The sequence below is a fragment of the Dama dama genome, chromosome 22 (assembly GCF_033118175.1).
Source record: "Dama dama isolate Ldn47 chromosome 22, ASM3311817v1, whole genome shotgun sequence".
NCBI lineage: Eukaryota > Metazoa > Chordata > Mammalia > Artiodactyla > Cervidae > Dama > Dama dama.
The window spans coordinates 30,838,847-30,858,498 of NC_083702.1; the positions used below are offsets into that span (position 1 = coordinate 30,838,847).

The window sequence follows — 19,652 nt, forward strand, 5'->3', positions numbered from 1 at the left end:
GTCCACTGAGAGATAAATGGGTAAATATGAACTATTACTCCATAAAAAATGAAATAATGCCATTTACAGCAACATGGGTGGACCTAAAGAGTATCATATTAAGTGAAGTAAGTCAGATAAAGACAAATATCACATGACATCACATATGCATAGAATCTAAGAGATGGTACAAATGACCTTATTTACAAAATAGAAATAGACTCATAGCCATAGAAAACAAACTTATGGTCACCAAAGGAAATAGTGAGGGAGAGAGGAAGAGAGATAAACTGCAAGTTTGGGATTAACATATATACACTACTGTATATAAAATAAGTAAACAATGAGGTCCTACTGTATAGCACAGGAAATGAGACTCATATCTTATAATACTAATAACTTATAATGGAAAAAACTGAAAAAGAATATATATGTATATATAGCTGAAATACTTTGCTGTACGGTTGAAATTAACAACTGAAATAAGTGCATATTCTTCCAAAGAGATTACTTTGAAGGAAAACAAACCTAATTTGGGATATACATCAATAATGATGACAATAGTTGTCCAATACTTTATATATTATAAATCAGTTTCACATATATTACCTCATTTAATCTTAGCAACATTTTGTGATAAGGAGAGTAGACATTCTCATTGTCTTTATTTTATTTTATTTCTAGTTTTAGAAATAAGGAAACTAAGACTTTGCAAGCATATGTCAATAGATCCATAAATAGGAGATATGTAACACTAAAGAAGAAATGAAATGGTAAAAATGCCCAAAACTAGTACCTATAAATGATGGTTTATTCAATCACAAGAATTACAAATTGGCAAAGAAAATAATGGATAAAGTATTTTCTTCCACAAAACATAATTTTAATTCCTATTACTTGCAAAGTACTGCACTAGGGAAAGATACCAAAGAGGCAGACACTTGACCGTGTCTATGTCTTCAAGTCCAAAGCCCACTGTACCCTGTTGGCAAATATTAGCAAAGAGGGATTTGAAAGGCATTATGCCTGCTTTGGCATTTCCAAACTTAGGAAAACTTGTTCTCTCCAAAGCCCATTTTGAAACATGAAAACATCATGGCTCATTCATTTTGTTCCTAGCTAAAGAGAATAACAGCACAACTAAAATAAGAACACAGCTGTTCTACATCCTAAAACAGCCAATGGCAGAAGCCCAGGGCAGAGGAAGGGATATTAGAGGTCAGCCCAAGGTCACAGGGAGGATTAAATGAGATCCTGTGTGCAAAGCCCCCCAGCAGAGCAGCTGGTTCACAGCAAGACCTGGATCAGTCAGCATACAACAAAAACTTGTCAGGCTGTATTTATCCTGGGAGGGAAGCAAGGTCCCTGGAAGTTAATTTGCTTTCACAGCGGGCAGCACAGGGTCGAGATCAGAAATCTACAGTCTAGACTTTTCTCACTATGTCTCGAACCTGAGGCAGGATGGATGATAAATTCAGATTCAAAATTATCTGCAATGCTTCCTGAATCAAACAGTTACATTAATATAAAAAACTTGTCAATTCAGTTGAAGAGTTAAGAATCACTCTATAGCTGTCTATAAACATGCAGGTAATCCAATAGATACTCATACTGTCAAACTTTTAAAGGACACTATTAATAAAATAAAATACATAATTCTGAATTGACCAAAGTTTATCTCAGTGCTTTGAATGTATATTGTTAGAAAGAGCTATTCTTTAGAAAACAAACTTACAGTTACCAGGAGCTAAGGCGGGGAGGGATAAATGTAGAGATGTAGATTGACACCAACACACTACTATATTAACAAATAGGCTTCCCTGGTGTCTCAAATGGTAAACAATCTGCCTGCAATGCAGGAGACTCAGGTTCGATCCCTGGATCAGGAAGATCACCTGGAGAAGGGAATGGTGACCCACTCCAGTATTCTTGCCTGGGAAATGCCATGGACAGAGGAGCCTGGAGGGCTACAGTCCATGGGATAGCAAAGAGCTGGACACAACTGAGCAACTAACACTTCCACTTTCATATATAAAATAGATAACAAGTAAGTACCTATTCTATAGCCCAGGGACTCTACTCAATATTCTGTAATGACCTATATGGGGAAAGAAATTTTTTAAAAAGAGCTGATACATGTATAACTGATTCAGTTGGCTGTTTAGCAGAAACAAATACAACTTTGTAAATCAGCTATACTCCAATAAAAATTTAAAACAGATAAAAAGAGGCTATTCTTTTATTTCTTTTCTGTGTGTTTGTCTTATATTAAACAGTGAATATCTGGACATGTTCATGAGCTTAACTGCATAAACACAATTTGTATGAGAAGCCTGCTAAACAAGGCACCTATGATTTATTTAGGGCTTCCCCAGTGGCTCAGCAGTCAAGAATCTGCCTGCCAATAGAGGAGACATGGGTTCAATCCCTGGGTTGGGAAGATTCCCTGCAGAAGGAAATGACAACCCACTTCACTATTCTTGCCTGGGAAATCCCATGGACAGAGGAGACTAGAGGGCTACAGTACATAGGGTAGCAAAGAGTCAGACACAACGGAGGGACTAAACAACAACAACCTCTTCTTTCCATTCCGCTTTCTTCCTTGTGTCTCGCTGCACCTCTCTGCCTGCTCTTGCTTTCCACTTCTTTATCCTACACAGGTATTTCTGTCAATAAATGTTTTCATAACTACTCTTGTCTCAGTATCTGCTTTTCAGAGGACAAAAATTGAGAAAATAGATGAGACATGATCACCAGCTCAAAAAAACCCACAGTCTCTGGAGAAATGGACACATTAAATTAAAATATATAGAATTCAATGTGATAACTCCTATAATTGCAGAAGATACAGACAAGGAAACAATTGTTCTGTCTGGAGTAGGTAAATGTATATTAAGGAAAAGTGTAAGAAAGAGATGACTTCTAGGTTGGATTCCAAAAGAATTGTTCAAATAACAGAAATCAGATTATTTCAAAGGGAAAAAAAATATCAGCAATTACATAGAAGTATGAAAGTATTTCACATGTTTAGGAAATAAGTTACTTATCCATTCCTGGGAATTGCTTTACTGTTATGAATCTTTTTTAAAAGCATCAATCTGTATTTATTGTACTTAATAAGTGTCAAGCACAGATAGATCATCAGAGGAAGAGTCAAAAGTTTAGATATGGATGTGACATGAAATCAAATCCCACTGGCCTCCAAAATCAAATCCCCTGTAGGTTCTCAGTCCCTTTGCCAGATCCCCAGGTTGGGAAGTCTGTTGTGGGTCCTAGAACTTTCTTAACAGTGTGAGAATTTCCTTGGTATAATTGTTCTGCAGCTTGTGGGTCGTCTGCTCGATGGCTCTATGGTGGGGCTAATGGCGACCTTCTCTAAAAGGGCTTATGCCACACACCATGTGATGTAGGTCCGCTTCACCCAGAGCCCCTGCCCCTGTGGCAGGCCACTGCTGACCCATACCTCTGCAGGAGACACTCAAACACTCAAAGGCAGGTCTGGCTCGGTCTCTGTGGGGTCTCTGGCTCCTGGTTTGCACAAGGTTCCGGTTGAGACCTCCAAGTGTCTCTGGCAGGTATGGGATTTGATTCTAAATGCAATTTCACCCCTCCTACCATCTTGCTGGGGCTTCTCCTTTGCCCTTGGATGTGGGATATCTTTTTTTGGTGAGATCCAACATTCTCCTGTTGATAGTTGTTCAGCAGCGAGTTGCAATTTTGGAGTCCTCACAGGAGGAGATGAGCACACACCCTTCTACTCCACCATCTTGCTTCCCCCCAAAAAAATACCCCCAGGGAATTTGATTTTGGAGGCCAGTGGGATTTGATTATAGCACTTACACAGGACCAGGGAAACAGACTCTTGGAGGGCACAAACAAAGCCTTGTGCACATCAGCAGCCAGGAGAAAGAAAAAGTGTCCCCACAAGAGATTGAGCCAGACTTGCCTGCGAGCATCCAAGAGTCTCTGGCAGAGACGTGGGCCAACAGTGGCCTGCTGCAGGGTCAGGGCACTGAATACAACAGTGTATGCACAAGTCCTTTTGAAAGAGGTTGCCATTATCTTCATTACCACTACCATAGTTTGGCCTCAGTCAAACAACGGGGAAGGAACATAGCCCCACCCATCAAAATAAAACTAGAATAAAGATTTACTGAGCATGGCCCCATCCATCAGAACAAGACCCAGATTCCCCCACAGTCAGTCTCTCCCATCAGGAAGCTTCCATAAACCTCTTATCCTTATCCACCAGAGGGCAGACAGAATGAAAACCATAATCAGAGAAAATTAACCAAACTGATCACGTGGACCACAGCCTGTCTGACTCAATGAAACTATGAGCCATGCCGTGTAGGGCAACTCAAGACAGACGGGTCATAGGGGAGAGTTCTGACAAAATGTGGTCCACTGGAGAAGGGAATGGCAAACTACTTAAGTACTCTTGCCTTGAGAACCTCATGAACACTGTGAAAAAGCAAAAAGATAGGACACTGAAAGATGGACTCCCCAGGTCTGTAGGTGCCAAATATGCTACTGGAGATCAGTGGAGAAATAACTCCAGAAGAAAGTGAGAAACAGAGCCAGATCGAAAACACCGCCCAGCTGTGAATGTGACTAGTGATGGAAGCAAAGTTGGATGCTGTGAAGAGCAATATTGCATAGGAACCTGAATGTTAGGTTCATGAATCAAGGTAAATTGGAAGTGGTCAAACAGGAGATGGCAACAGTGAACATTGACATTTTAGGAATCAGTGAACTAAAATGGACTGGAACGGGCGAATTTAATTCACATGACCATTATATCTACTACTGTGGGCAAGAATCCCTTAGAAGAAATGGAATAGCCCTCATAGTCAACAAAAGAGTCCTAAATGCAGTACTTGGGTGCAATCTCAAAAATGACAGAACTGTCTTTGTTTGTTTCCAAGGCAAATCATTCAATATCACGGTAATCCAAGTCTATGCTCCAACCACCAACATTGAAGAAGCTGAAGTTGAACTGTTCTATGAAGACCTAGAAGACTTTCTATTTCATTTTCATTTATTTTTATTAGTTGGAGGCTAATTACTTTACAATATTGCAGTGGTTTTTGCCATACACTGACATGAATCAGCCATGGATTTACATGTGTTCCCCATCCTGAACCACCCCCCCCACCTCCCTCCCCAAGGACCTAGAAGACTTTCTAGAACTAACACCAAAAAAAGATGTCCCCTTCATCATAGGGGACTGGAGTACAAAAGTAGGAAGTCAAGAGATACCTGGAGTAACAGGCGATTTTGGCCTTGGAGTACAGAATGAAGCAGGGCAAAGGTGAACAGAGTTTTGCCAAGAGAACGCATGGGTCATAGCAAACACCCTCTTCCAACAACACAAGAGACAACTCTACACGTGGATATTACCAGACGGTCAACACTGAAATCAGATTGATTATATTCTTTGAAGTTGAAGATGCAGAGACTCTATACTGTCAGCAAAATCAAGGCCAGGAGCTGACTGTGACTCAGATCATGAACTCCTTATTGCCAAATTCAGACTTAAATTGAAGAAAGTAGGGAAAACCGCTAGACCATTCAGGTATGACCTAAATCATATCCCTTACGATTATACAGTGGAAGTGACAAATAGATTCAAGGGATTAGATTTGATAGACAGAGTGCCTGAAGAACTATGGACAGAGGTTTGTGACATTGTACAGGAGGCAGTGAGGAAGGCTTTCTTATCTCTTCTTGCTATTCTTCGGAACTCTGCATTCAAATGGGCATATCTTTCCTTTTCTCCTTTGCTTTTCGCTTCCCTTTTCACAGCTATTTCTAAGGCCTCCTCAGATAGTCATTTTGCTTTTTTGCATTTCTTTTTCTTGGGGATGGTCTTGATTCCTGTCTCTTGTACAATGTCATGAACCTCCATCCATAATTCATCAGGCACTCTATCAGATCTAGTCCCTTAAATCTATTTCTCACTTCCACTGTATAGTCATAAGGGATTTGACTTAAGTCATACCTGAATGGTCTAGTGGTTTTCTCCACCTTCTTCAATTTCAGTCTGAATTTGGCAATAAGGAGTTCATGCTCTGAGCCACAGTCAGCTCCCAGTCTTGTTTTTGCTGACTGTATAAAGCTTCTCCATCTTTGGCTGCAAAGAATATAATCAATCTGATTTCAGTGTCAGGCTTCAGCAATACATGAACCATGGAACTTCTAGATGTTCAAGCTGGTTTTAGAAAAGGCAGAGGAACCAGAGATCAAATTGCCAACATCCGCTGGATCATCAAAAAAGCAAGCGAGTTCCAGAAAAATATCTATTTCTGCTTTATTGACTATGCCAAAGCCTTTGACTGTGTGGATCACAATAAACTGTGTAAAATTCTTAGCTGGGAATACCAGACCACTTTACCTGCCTCCTGAGAAATCGATATATAGTTCAGGAAGCAACAGTTAGAACCGAACATAGAACAACGGACTGGTTCCAAATTGAGAAGGGAGTAATGTGAAGGCTGTATATTGTTAGCCTGCTTATTTAACTTATATGCAGAATACATCATGAGAAATGCTAGGCTGGAGGAAGCACAAGCTGGAATCAGTACTGCCGGGAGAAACAGCAATAACCTCAGATATGCAGATGACACCACCCTTATGGCAGGGGGCAAAGAAGAACCAAAGAGCCTCTTGATGTAAGTGAAAGAGGAGAGTGAAAAAGTTGGCTTAAAACTCAGCATTCAAAAAGCTAAGATCATGGCATCCTGTCCCATCACTCCATGGCAAATAGATGGAGAAACAATGGAAACAGTGACAGAGTTTATTTTTTTCAGCTCCAAAATCACTGCAGATGGTGACTGCAGCCATTAAGTTAAAAGACACTTGTTTATTTGAAAAAAAGCTATGACCAACCTAGAGAGCATATTAAAAAGTAAACATATTACTTTGCCAACAAAGGTCCATCTAATCTAAGCTATGGTTTTTTCAGTAGTCATTTATGGATATGAGAGTTGGATGATAAGGAAAACTGAGTGTTGAAGAACTGATGCTTTTGAACTGTGGTGTTGGAGGACTCACGGACTGCAAGGAGATCCAACCAGGAAATCCTAAAGGAAATCAGTCCTGATTCATTGGAGGGACTGATGCTGAGGCTGAAACTCCAATACTTGGGCCACATGATGCAAAGAACTGACTCATTGGAAAAGACCCTGATGCTGGGAAAGACTGAAAGCAGGAGGAGAAGGGGATGATGGAGGATGAGATGTTTGGATGGCATCACCGACTCAGTGGACATGAGTTTGAGCAAACTCCAGGAGACGGTGATGAACAGGGAAGCCTGGTGTGCTGCAGACTATGGGGTCACAAAGAGTTGAACAGGGCTGAGTGACAGAACTGAACTGTGACATGAAATGTTCTGAGAAAAGCAGAAATCAAAGGGGAAATAAGATGTTTTCTCGCTCCCACTATTTTCCTTCCAAAACACAAAAAACTGAGAAGGACCAGTCTGGAGTAAACTACATGAGAATGATGACAAGTGTGTGTTGACTTACTCTGTGGATAGAATCCTGCTGAAAAAATGTAAAGAGTGGTGCAGTCTTGGCAGCAAGAGTCCTGCATTTCCAGGAGAAACTGTGCAGCCTGGCTCTTATATGTGTGCTATGTGTTGAAAATTTGGAAATTCACAAACACAAATGAGAAATAAAAAATCACTCATATTTATATAGCACAGGGCAATATACATATACATGTGGGTCTATGTGTAGATTGTTTGAAATGAAGGAGTTAACACAATATGGAGCATTTTATAAACAGCATGGATCATCTAATGCTGTACTATTAGCTCTTTCTACTATTATTAAAATTTCTCCTGCCTTGATTTCTGATATATTTATCTTTTCCTTTCTTTCCCTAATCTTTCATCTTTTAGTCCTCTCTTGAGGTTCCCTTGGGTCAATATTTTCTTCATTCATTCCACCTAGTCTTCCAACATGGCAAGGTCATCATTCCTTGGTCTCCACTACTGCCCACATGCCAATAGCTTCCCTCACAACTGTCCTTATAAACCTCAGACTTATGTTTTCTAAGTACCTCTTAAGCATCTTAACTTGAATATCCCATATGTAACTCAATCTATAAAAAATTCAACTTCATTTGAGATATGACCCTGAAACCAACTTATTTTAAAGCTTTTCCTTAGGGTCTAGAAAGTGTGGGTTACATCCTGAAGCCTTGCCGCCTGCCTCTTCCTCACTCTGTGCCCACTGGTCACTTAAGTATGGTCTTTTTCTGCAGGCAACCATTCCTTCCATTGTTCCATCCTCTCCAGAACTTCTGAGAAGGCCTTTGGAAGTGGCCCTCGGTATCTCTCTGGATACTTGCAGTAGGTCCTTAACTTGTCTGTTGCAGTAGGTCCTTAACTTGTCTCCATGACATCCACTGATGCCTATTTCAACAACTGAGTGCAGGATGAGAAATACATTTAAGAATAGACTGTATTTTCCCAAGAGACTTTACAGAGAAGAGTAGAAAAACATTTAAAAACATCAAGAAGGGGTAAAGTTAAGGCAAAGCTTGTTTTTTCATGTGGAAAAATTTCAGAAATATTTGTAAACAGCAAGGGAAAGAGCTAGTAAGCCTACAATATAGAAAAGGGTAAACAGGGTGCATTTCCTAAGAATGTGGGAGGAAATAAGATCCCAGAAAAACTCTTACAATCTGAAGGAAAAGAAGTAAGAATGAGTCAAAATCTATATGTGAGGCCAGTATAAAGGGACTGTGAAGGAGTTTAGAATTCATATCATCTGCTAAAGGCAAAAGAAAGAAGAGGCACCAGGACCTTCCTTTCAAAAAGATTGGTAAATTCTTTGGACAACTTGACCTTGAATGCTGGTGGATGGAAGTGAGTAGGAATAAGCTATGATCTGTTGACACATTTACCCTTGTCTCCCCCACCTAACCCCGTGCCTAGAACGTAACACACCCTCAGTAAACATCATGGAGATTAAGCTCCATTGCAGCAGAAACAAGATCTTATTCAACACTGTGCTTCATCACTGGAGAAACTCAAAGAGTCAAAAGAACAAATTAGTCTACAGGAAATTACATAAAACCATCATTAGCCACATTCTCTGAAACTAGAAGCTTCTCATACTATGCCCTTAAATTGAACTTTATGAGGAAGAAACAAAGACAATTTATATTAATCTCCAAGATTCATTCATTAAACAATTCTTAGACCATATGTGTTTCTTAAAAATGAGGCCATTTCCTGATGCTTGCTGACAGTATTTGACAATGAAAATGAAAGCAACATTACAACTCAAAGCCATAAATAGTCTGCAATTATTTTTAAGAATGATACCAATATAGCAGTTTTTAATTGCCCAACACAGGAAACAGAATTAATTTTCTTTGGAAGTATCATTTACAATATTTCTGATGGAAGTATCATTTACAATATTTCCGATAGATGTTAAAACAAACAAGGGATGCTTCTAATAAATTCTCAAAAACCTGTCCTCTATGATTTTGAAATGTCCTGCATAAACAATGAGTTTTACCTTGACTCTGTCTGTGCGGCTATTGAAGAGCCTGATACGTCTAATGGTGCTGAGGATGGGATCGGTGGAATCATCAATCATGTTGTGAGTGGTCACCGGGGGCAAAGACTGCCGCTGAAGGAGCAGAGGGAAGAAAATGTCAGTTCAGGAAAAGAATTACTAAGTGTGACTAATTTCAACAATAGGTCATCAGTGATATGTCATCCAACCTTTATGCCTTTATGGTCTGAGATGCCACTAAAGGGGATGAGGGATTGTCTGTATATTTCATAGGAAGATAACAGGTTAAAGAACTTCCTTCTATACTCTGAACACATGATGCTTTTGTTCACCAGCAGCCACGCTATGGAAAGCCTAGACTTCTTGAAGCCTCCTGAGACTTAACAGTTAGTCCCCAACATACGAACCTTCAAGTTGGGAATTTTCAAAAAGATACAAAAGCACATTCCATCAGCATCAGACGTGTGTGAAACTGCAGCTTGCCCTCCGTCTCCTATTGCTGGTGGTCCTTCAGCTCTACCATCTCCCACCTCTGCTACCTCCTCCAGTCAGTAACTCTTCTTGCCTGTTCATTTGATGCCAGCCCCCGTATGCCAGCTGTTGTTGGACTGTCCTACTGTACTTTCCAAGGTACTGTATTGTGAGATTAAAAATGTTTATTTTTTGTGTTTGTTTTTATGTGTTATTAGTGTGAAAAGTATCGTAAACCTATTACAGTACTGCACTATATAGCCAATTATATTAGCTGGGTACCTAGACTAACTTCGTTGGACTTATGAACAAAATGGACTTAGGAACATGCTCTCAGAATGTTAGCTCATTCATATGTAGGGGACTGACTGTATTTGCAATAAGAATGGAACTCCAGGTGAGCTACTCTGCTGATTCCCACTAGGGGGCTGTTCTCCGATGCCTCCCTGTTAATGACAAGATTGCTATACATGGCTAACACAATTATCTTTTTAACAATTCCACTCGACTGAGAAACATTCACCTTTTCTCTAGAGTGACTCCAAAGTCTAAGCTTTTTGAAAACTTTAGGCACTTTTTTTGCCATTGCAATATACATAATTCTTCAATTGACATATAGGTTCCAAATGAATTTTTTAAGTAGATATGAAGACAAGTTCCATGACAATTGTTTATAGGAGCCTTGAAAAACACTGGTGAAAGAGAATTCACAAAGGTGTCCCTTAGGTGAATACCTGAGGATGACTTTTCTAGCTCTCAGGTTTAAAAATTTCCCAAATTAGCCCATTTCAAAAAATTAAGATATTGATCTAAAATAGACTTTAACAGTTATGGGAAGTAATGGGCATTTTTTCCTTTATTACCTGAGTTGAAAAGATAGCTCTTTTCATAATTGTCAGATCATCTCGATCCAAAATATTGTTCATGTCAGGAATTTCTCCTCTGTAGGGAAAATAGTTTTAAAAATCAAAATAAAAACAGCACTAACCGACTGCTTCCTATGCGTCAAACACCATTTCAAGCAATTTAAAAATAAATGTCAAACATACATAGTTTCCTGATGAAGCTCACAGACAAATTCCAAAGGGCAAGGAAGTTTGATAAAAGAATACCTTTGCTAGCATAAAAGAAAATTGAAATTAATTTTTAAAGCATTACTGTTGATGACCAGGAGGATACTTTCATAATATTTTGCCTACTTTAACAATTATAGGAAGTGAGTACTATGTTCTACAGTGGCCATAACATTTCCATCTGTAAGTTGATATTTTAAAAAATTATGTATTTATTTTTGGCTGTGCTGGGTCTTTGCTGCTGTGTGGGCTTTTCTCTTAGTTTCAGCGAGTGGTGGCTACTCTAGTTGCAGTGCACGGGATTCTCACTGTGGTGAGCTTCTCAATGTATACTAAACATGCATTAAGTAATGTATATTACTTAAGTAAATGTTAGTTAACATTAACTAATATGTTCATTAATAAATATATGTTGATATGTCAGTATATATTTTGACTTGAAATCTTCTGCAGCTTCAAATTGACATGTTAACTCTAAATGAGAATTCCACTGAAGGAGACCCTATCTGCGGGCTTCCTCAACGCCTTAGCAGGTAAAGAAACCATCTGCAATGCAGGAAACTTGGGTTCAATTCCTGGATTGGGAAGATCCCCTGGAGGAGGCAATGGCACCCTTCTCCAGTATTCTTGCCGGAAAAATCCCATTTTCAGGACAGAGAAGCCTGGTGGGCTACAGTCCAGTGTCACAAAGAGTCAGACATGATTGAGTGACTGAGTTCACACACAGATAACTTACCCACATATTTAACTGTGTTCTCATTTGTACAACCTGTCTACAAATATTTGTCAGATGAAGGATTAAACAAAGCCTGCTCATATGATGCAACATATCTTCAGTTCCATTCAGTCGCTCAGTCGTGTCCGACTCTGCAACCCCATGGACTGCAGCACATCAGGCTTCCCTGTCCATCACCAACTCCCAGAGCCTACTCAAACTCATGTCCATTGCGTCAGTGATGCCACCCAACCACCTCATCCTCTGTCATCCCCTTCTCCTCATGCCTTCAATCTTTCCCAATATCAGGGTCTTTTCAAATGAGTCACCTCTTCGCATCAGGTGGCCAAAGTATTGGAGTTTCAGCTTCAGCATCAGTCCTTCCAATGAACACCCAGGACTGATCTCCTGTAGGATGGACTGGTTGGATCTTCTTGCAGTCCAAGGGACTCTCAAGAGTCTTCTCCAACACCACAGTTCAAAAGCATCAATTCTTTGGCACTCAGCTTTCTTTACAATCCAACTCTCACATCCACATATGACCACTGGAAAAACCATAGCCTTGACTAGATGAACCTTTGTTGGCAAAATAATGTCTCTGCTTTTTAATATGCTGTCTAGGTTGGTCATAACTTTTCTTCCAAAGAGCAAGCGTCTTTTAATTTCATGGCTGCAGTCACCATCTGCAGTGATTTTGGAGCCCCAAAAATAAAGTCTGCCACTATTTCCACTGTTTCTCCATCTATTTGCCATGAAGTGATGGAACTGGATGCCATGATCTTAGTTTTCTGAATGTTGAGCTTTAAGCCAACTTTTTCACTCTCCTCTTTCACTTTCATCAAGAAGCTCTTTAGTTCTTCTTCACTTTCTGCCATAGGGTGGTGTCATCTGTGTATCTGAGGTTATTGCTACTTCTCCCGACAATCTTGATTCCAGCTTGTGCTTCCTCCAGCCTGGCATTTCACATGATGTACTCTGCATATAAGTTAAATAAGCAGCATGACGATATACAGCCTTGACATACTCCTTTTCCTATTTGGAACCAGTCTGTTGTTCCACGTCCAGTTTTAACTGTTGCTTCTTGACCTGCATACAGATTTCTCAGGAGGCAGGTAAGGTGATCTGGTATTCCCATCTCTAAGAATTTTTCACAGTTTGTTGTGACCTACCCAGTCAAAGGCTTTGGCATAGTCAATAAAGCAAAAGTAGATGTTTTTTCTGGAACTCTCTCGCTTTTTCTATGATCCACCGGATGTTGGCAATTTGATCTCTGTTTCCTCTGCCTTTTCTAAATCCAGCTTGAACATCTGGAAGTTCATGGTTCAGGTACTGTTGAAGCCTGGCTTGGAAAATCTTCAATGGCTATTAATTCTTTTATATTTGGAACAAAATTAGTATAGTGTCTAAATACGTGTCTCAATAGTGAAGCCCTAAATGTTTGAGTGGTTTAGTGTTCCAAGCTCCTACCTTAATAGTGCATCATACAGTTTCTTTCCAAACTTTTCCTTCACAGAATGTGCAGTGTCCCTGTATGAACAGAAAGATATACAACTCAAACAATGTCACCCTTTTAAGTCTTTCTTTCCATGACGGTGTTCTGTCAGTGCATTCTTTGAAACTTCAGGTCTCTTTTATATCACCTCTTTTGTTCTTTTCTTATTTGCCAATTTGGCCTGAGTTAACACCTCTAGGCAACTGAACACCCTGACCAGTGCGGGGTGTGTAACTTTCTTTGGCTTGATGATAATCAGGAGAAGGTTGGGGGAAGGGAAAGGGAGTGTAGGGAGGTATGCATATAATATGAGGAATTTGTTTATAAGAAATGGAACATTCTTGCCATATCAGTAAACAAGGATGTCACAGTCATCAGCAATTGTAGCCCCTGGTGTGAGATGGTGAGCCCTAAGGAAACTCAGAAAGGAGAAGAATACCTGCCATCTAGCAGCCATCAGACTGCAGTCACTACCTACTGTGAGTCCCAAGGGAGCTCAAAATGTGAAAAACACTACAAACTAGCCGCAGATAGGTGACGTTTCTATCAGAGGAATGTTTTCAGTGAGTCCAGACTCCTGCATCTTCTTATACAGAGAAACGCACTAAGTTCCTTAACTGGGGATATCTGATTTTCTTTAATTAGCAATAATCTTTTGATGTTCAAACTACCTGCCCTTTGTTGCAGAACTTCTTTATAACCTGGCTCCTCTCCTGGCCTCCTCAGAGCAGTTCTCTCAGGGTTACTTGAGATGCTGTCTCCCGGGCTCAAAGTTCTAAATATTCCCAGCAAATAAAACATAACTCTCAATTTTTAGGTTGCAACTATTTTTTAAGTCAACATTTATAATTGTTGAGTCTGGCCTATGGGGAAGAGGGGGAGCACGATACTAATTTCATTACTTCAGCATATGTTTTAACATTTCCATAACAAATTTTTTTAAAATCTGAGCCATCTTTAAAGATTTCTACAAAGGCCTTATCCCTCCATAGTAGCTCATTCCAACATTTTTATATGAACACAGTTTTATAGACATGACAAAATTTAACAAAGGAACGCAATGAGAAGAGAACCAAGTAGTATGTAAGCTATTATAACCTTAAGGGGAAAAAATAGTTCAAAGAAATAGATCAGAAATTATGCACTTAAAAAAAATCCCTTTACACCTATTGCTTGAGAATATTTATAAGATGTGAGGTTACCATAGCTGTTTGCGTACTGCCTGGCCTTTCAGGGTTTCCACATTGAAATTATTTGTCTTGGCAGGCATAATGAAAAACACCACCACGGTGACGTCACTTTTATGCATCTAATGAGGGGTTAGAAAACACAACAGTCAACTATCAAAGATAAAATAAACCACGTGACAGCTGGACCTTAAACTGTGGCAAAGAGTGCTTTGAAACATCTTGAGGGAATAAGAATACTTATTTATAACTGACAAAGAAATTATACACCACTGTCTTGAAGCTTCTTCAGAAAATTTAAATATGACATTCAACTAAGATCTGACAATTAACAATTAAAAATCCACACAGAATAATTTGGTGGCATCCATCATCTAAAATATATAGCAATTGCTACTGATATCACTGTGGTTTTCTGTTGTTAAAAAATTACATAAAAGATAACACAAATGTTAAAATTCCAGATTGGAAAGTTAATGAGGATTTCACTTGGGTTTATGTCTTATAGCTAATTTACATGGATTTGCACAAACAGATTATTACATTTTTCTGTTAAATGTCTTGATTCTCATGATGTTGTATTTTGTTTTTTTTCCAACCATAAAGGAACCACAATGGGGACTCAGAACTTTTGGTGTAGCAGTTACTGTGTTGGGTGCTTTAAACACATAACTTAACCCAAGCCTAACTATCACTTTCCTCATTGATTTCAAAAGAGAGGCACAGGAGTTTTGATTATTCTTCTGAGCTCCTATCACAGGTTATTGGCAAACCTGGGAGTCAAACTAGTGTTTTGTTTTGTTATTTTAAACTAGTGTTTTTTGACTCCACAATCTGTTTACTTTTCCTATTCCAAAAACACTATTGACCTGAAGTTTCTCAGAAAGAAATGACATGCCAAACAGCTGTGGGAATGATAGTGTAAACTTACTTAAGACTGTGTACTGATGAATGCTTTTATATTCTGAAATGACTGACTCTTCAATGTGGGGCACTATCATCTAACCTATGGTCTCAGCCCTCTGGGACCTTATATTCTATTCAAAATATCTATAGGAACCATAAAATAGGAAACACCCCAGGAGTAGGCAATGTGCTTTTATTGAAGACTAAATGTACTATAGGGAAAGAAAATGTCTTATTTTGATTTCTCCAAGGATCATAATTATCTCTGATGTCTAGAATAAGAGAAATTCACTTTTTCTTCACATCTAAAAATAAAGTGAATATTTAATAAATGTATGGATAAATTAATAATGTCTCTAGACATGCTACATTTTTATATAGTTGTGAGTCCATCTATAAAGCTTGTTAAATAGATACATATCAGAAAATACTGTGAAATAAGATTACTCCTGTTTATTCTTGAATAATCTTTCTGATCTTCAATCCTATTTTATAAGCGTGGATGTTTATTAATGTGATTTTAGTAATCTCCTAAAATACTTGGTACAGTGTATATGTTTAGTCTGTCAGTCATGTTTGACTCTTTGCCACCCTTTGGACTGTAGACTACTAGCTTCCTCTGTTCATGGGATTTCCCAGGCAAGAATACTGGAGTGGGTTGCCATTTCCTTCTCCAGGGGATCTTCCTGACCCAGGGATCAAACCTGCAACTCCTGTCTCTCCTGCGTTTCAGGCAGATTCTTTACCCTCTGAGCCATCCAGGAATATCTGGGCTAAGACAGTGATAAATCTATGTCCAAGAAATAAAAACTGAACGGGAGAGTTACACAGAGCTCAGGAAAACTTAGATTATCTCAGCATCTCAGTAAAATTAGACTTCTATACTGACCTCTTCTATTTCCCTTATGTATTCTATATTTTTCTATGATGTGACAAGAATATAAGCTGATAACTTTCATTGATATCTATGATGCAGTACTTCTGTTGGCACAGGTTTTATTGATGGATTAGTTCAGAATCTATTTTAAGAATACGCCTGCCAATGCAAGAAACACAAGAGACGTGAGTTTGATCCCTGGGTCGGGAAGCTCCTGTGGAGAAGGAAAGAGTAAACCACTCCAGTATTCTTGCCTGGTGGAGCCCAGCAGGCTACAGTCCATGGGGTCACAAAGAGTCAGACATGATTGAACATGCACACACAACAACAGTTCAGAATCTATTTTAAGATTCTGAGCAAACCTAACCTATTGAGCAAAAAATCATTCCATATTGGGAGTGGGAAACTCCTCTATGTTTCTGTGTGGTGGGGCCTCTCCTAGTGGCATGGTTTGAGGCTTTCGGATTTCAGAGTCGAGGCATGGCTAGTGAGCTGGGAGAGGAATAGAGTTTGTGTGTGTCTGCCCCATTCTACAAGGGCAACTGCTTGGCTGTCAGTCACATTGCACATGTTTTTCTGAAGGCTTCTGGTTGGAGGGGATGGATATGACCAGGGCTGTCTGTGCTCAGATGTGTAATACCACAAAGTTTAATACCAAGGTCCAATATTGGGAAGCCTGTTAATGCCATGCAACCAAGCCATATTTCCCATTAGAGTATTTTTTACAATTAATTTTTATTGGAGTATAGTTGCTTTACAATGTTGCATTAGTTTCTACTGTATAGCAAAGTGAATTAGCCATATATACACATACATCTTCTCTCTTCCTTACCATTCAGGTCACCACAGTGTATTAAGTCTATCAATTTAAAAAAAGGCAAGGTTTTGTTCTCTTTACTCTCTGTTTGCTTGATTTCTCTGTATCTTTCGATCATTTACAAACTCTTGGGGGATAGGTGGGAAAGAGGATGCTATACAGTCAGCTTAAAACATGGCACATATATAACATAGAAAGGAAGAGAATGTAAAACATGAATATATACACTTACATATATGTATCACTGAATCAGGGCTTCCCAGGTGGCACTGGTGTAAAGAACCCGCCTGGCAGTGCAGGAGACACAAGAGATGTGGGTTTGATCCCTGGGTCGGGAAGATCCCTAGAGAAGGGCATGGCAACCCACTCCAGTGTTCTTGCCTGGAGAATCCCATGGATTGAGGAGCCTGGTAGGCTACAGTCCACAGGCTCACAGAGTTGGACATGACTGAAGCGACTGAGCACACATAACTATATCACTTGGCCATATACCTGAAACTAACACAGCTTTGTAAATCAACTATATATCAGTAGAATTTTAAAAAATTTTTAAATTAAGATAAAATATTCTTTGGGGTGCATTTCCAAAAAAATTTTGCTTCTATGATTCTTAAAAAAAAAAAGCCATACTATTATATTGGCTATATACCCAATATAACATGATAAGTTTGTAGCTCTCTTTAAAAAATACCTGACATTCTAGACAAATACACGAGCAAAGAGTGTGGCAATCATATTTATCATTTTAAATATGAACTTGAAAGACCAAAGGCATTTTAAAAATAAAGCTAACATTTTAAGTCTTCAAAATCATATATTTTTTTTGAAAACCATTTAAGAAGCCAGGAAGTTCTCTACTTTCCACAGAAGACAGTCCTCTATAAAAGCACCGTTTAGTGTTCTAGAGCATTCTTACCCTCAGCAGGAAATTTAATCTGGATAAGGATTCTAAGAAGATGTCAGCTCCTTTGTTTGAAAACTCATACCTCCCAGCAATGAAGAGGAACAATGTTTTTTCAAGATCAAAGTCCAGATGACTAAAACAAAACAAAACAGTTTCTAATGAAAGAAAGCAACAGCAACAAAATGTACACATGAATTCTGTGAAAGTACAAAGGGGACTGGGAAGGATAAACATTTACTTTAACAACCCTTTTCTCTATACCCCAGATCCCTAACGTCACAGGACAATTTTTTTTTTTTTAAATAAAGAAAAGCATACCCATAGAAATGACCTCGAACAAATTCTTGGATCCTGGCCTTGTACATAGCATGGAGATTTTGAAACTCATGTACAGCTGAAAATTTCTTAACATTCAAGCCATTTGGAGTAACTACATCTGGAAAAGCAAAGTAAAATCCTCATGGAAAAATCTCTTTTGAGAGAGGGTAGCATTGCAAAAACAACAGTATTTTGCTAGAGAAGACTCTTGAGAGTCCCTTGGGCAGCAAGGAAACCAAATCAGTCCGTCCTAAAGGAAATCAGCCCTGAATATTCATTGGAAGGACTGATGCTGAAACTGAAACTCCAATACTTTGGCCATCTGATGTGAAGAGCCCACTCACTGGAAAAGACCCTGATGTTGGGAAAGATTGAAGACAGGATGAGAAGGAGGAGGCAGAGGATCAGATGGCTGAATGGCATCACCAACTCAATGGACATGAGTTTGTGTAAGCTTTGGGAGCTGGTCATGGACAGGGAGGACTAAAGTGCTGCAGTCCATGGGGTCACAAAGAGTTGGACACTACTCAGCAACTGAACAAAAACAACAAGTTAGGTGTCTATTAACATTTCTAGTTTCTGACTATCATAGAATTGGAAGTTTATAAAAATCCACAATGAACCACTGAAATAGATAATCAGGAGGATCTGACTGAAATAGCATTGAGTAATGGGTATTACATAAAAGACCAATAGCAAAAATAGTCATTGTTAAGAGTTTTCAGTTACTGATCACTTACTATGCATTAGGTACTGCTCTAAACGCCTTGCAGTGTAACTCATTTAATCCCTTCAACACCCCGTGGAGTGAGGTGGTATTTCAGAGGCAGAAACTGAGACGCAGAGTAGTTATAGAATCTGTCCCAGAACACATGAATAGAGTCCATGCTGTCTGTCCCCACCTGTTTTATCTTTAACTGTGCTACGTGCTAAACTACCTCTGTTTTTGTTTTAATTTTTATTGGAGTAAAGTGCCTTTACAGTGTTAATGTTAGTTTCTACTGTACAGCAAAGTGAATCAGCTGTATGTGTATCTATATCACCTGTTTTTTGGATTTCTTTCCCATTTAGATCACCACACAGCACTGAGTAGAGTCCATGTGATATACAGTAGGTTCCCATTAGTTATCTATTGTATACGTGCATGCATGCTAAATCACTTCAGTCCTGTCCAGCTCTTTGCTACCCAGTGGACTAGCCCATAAGGCTCTTCTGTCCGTGGGATTCTCCAGGCACGAATACTGGAGTGGGTTGCCATGCCCTCCTCCAAGGGATCTTCCTAGCCCAGAGATCAAACCCAGGTCTCTAATGTTTCCTGCACTGACCAGTGGGTTCTTTACCACTAGGGCTACCTGGGAAGTCCATCTATTTTAT

At 39.2% G+C, this 19,652-nt stretch overlaps 1 protein-coding gene across 1 annotated transcript in view; it reads right to left on the reverse strand.

Moving 5' to 3' along the window:
- Positions 1-19,652, reverse strand: part of GYS2 (glycogen synthase 2) — a 60,837-nt gene that overhangs the window by 12,191 nt on the left and 28,994 nt on the right. The window contains exons 6-11 of the mRNA XM_061125114.1: positions 18,279-18,396; positions 17,973-18,093; positions 14,472-14,578; positions 13,245-13,304; positions 10,853-10,931; positions 9,519-9,632 (exon numbers count right to left, since the gene is read on the reverse strand). Coding sequence (XP_060981097.1) covers positions 9,519-9,632; positions 10,853-10,931; positions 13,245-13,304; positions 14,472-14,578; positions 17,973-18,093; positions 18,279-18,396 — 599 coding nt within the window. The remainder of the gene's footprint in view (positions 1-9,518; positions 9,633-10,852; positions 10,932-13,244; positions 13,305-14,471; positions 14,579-17,972; positions 18,094-18,278; positions 18,397-19,652) is intronic.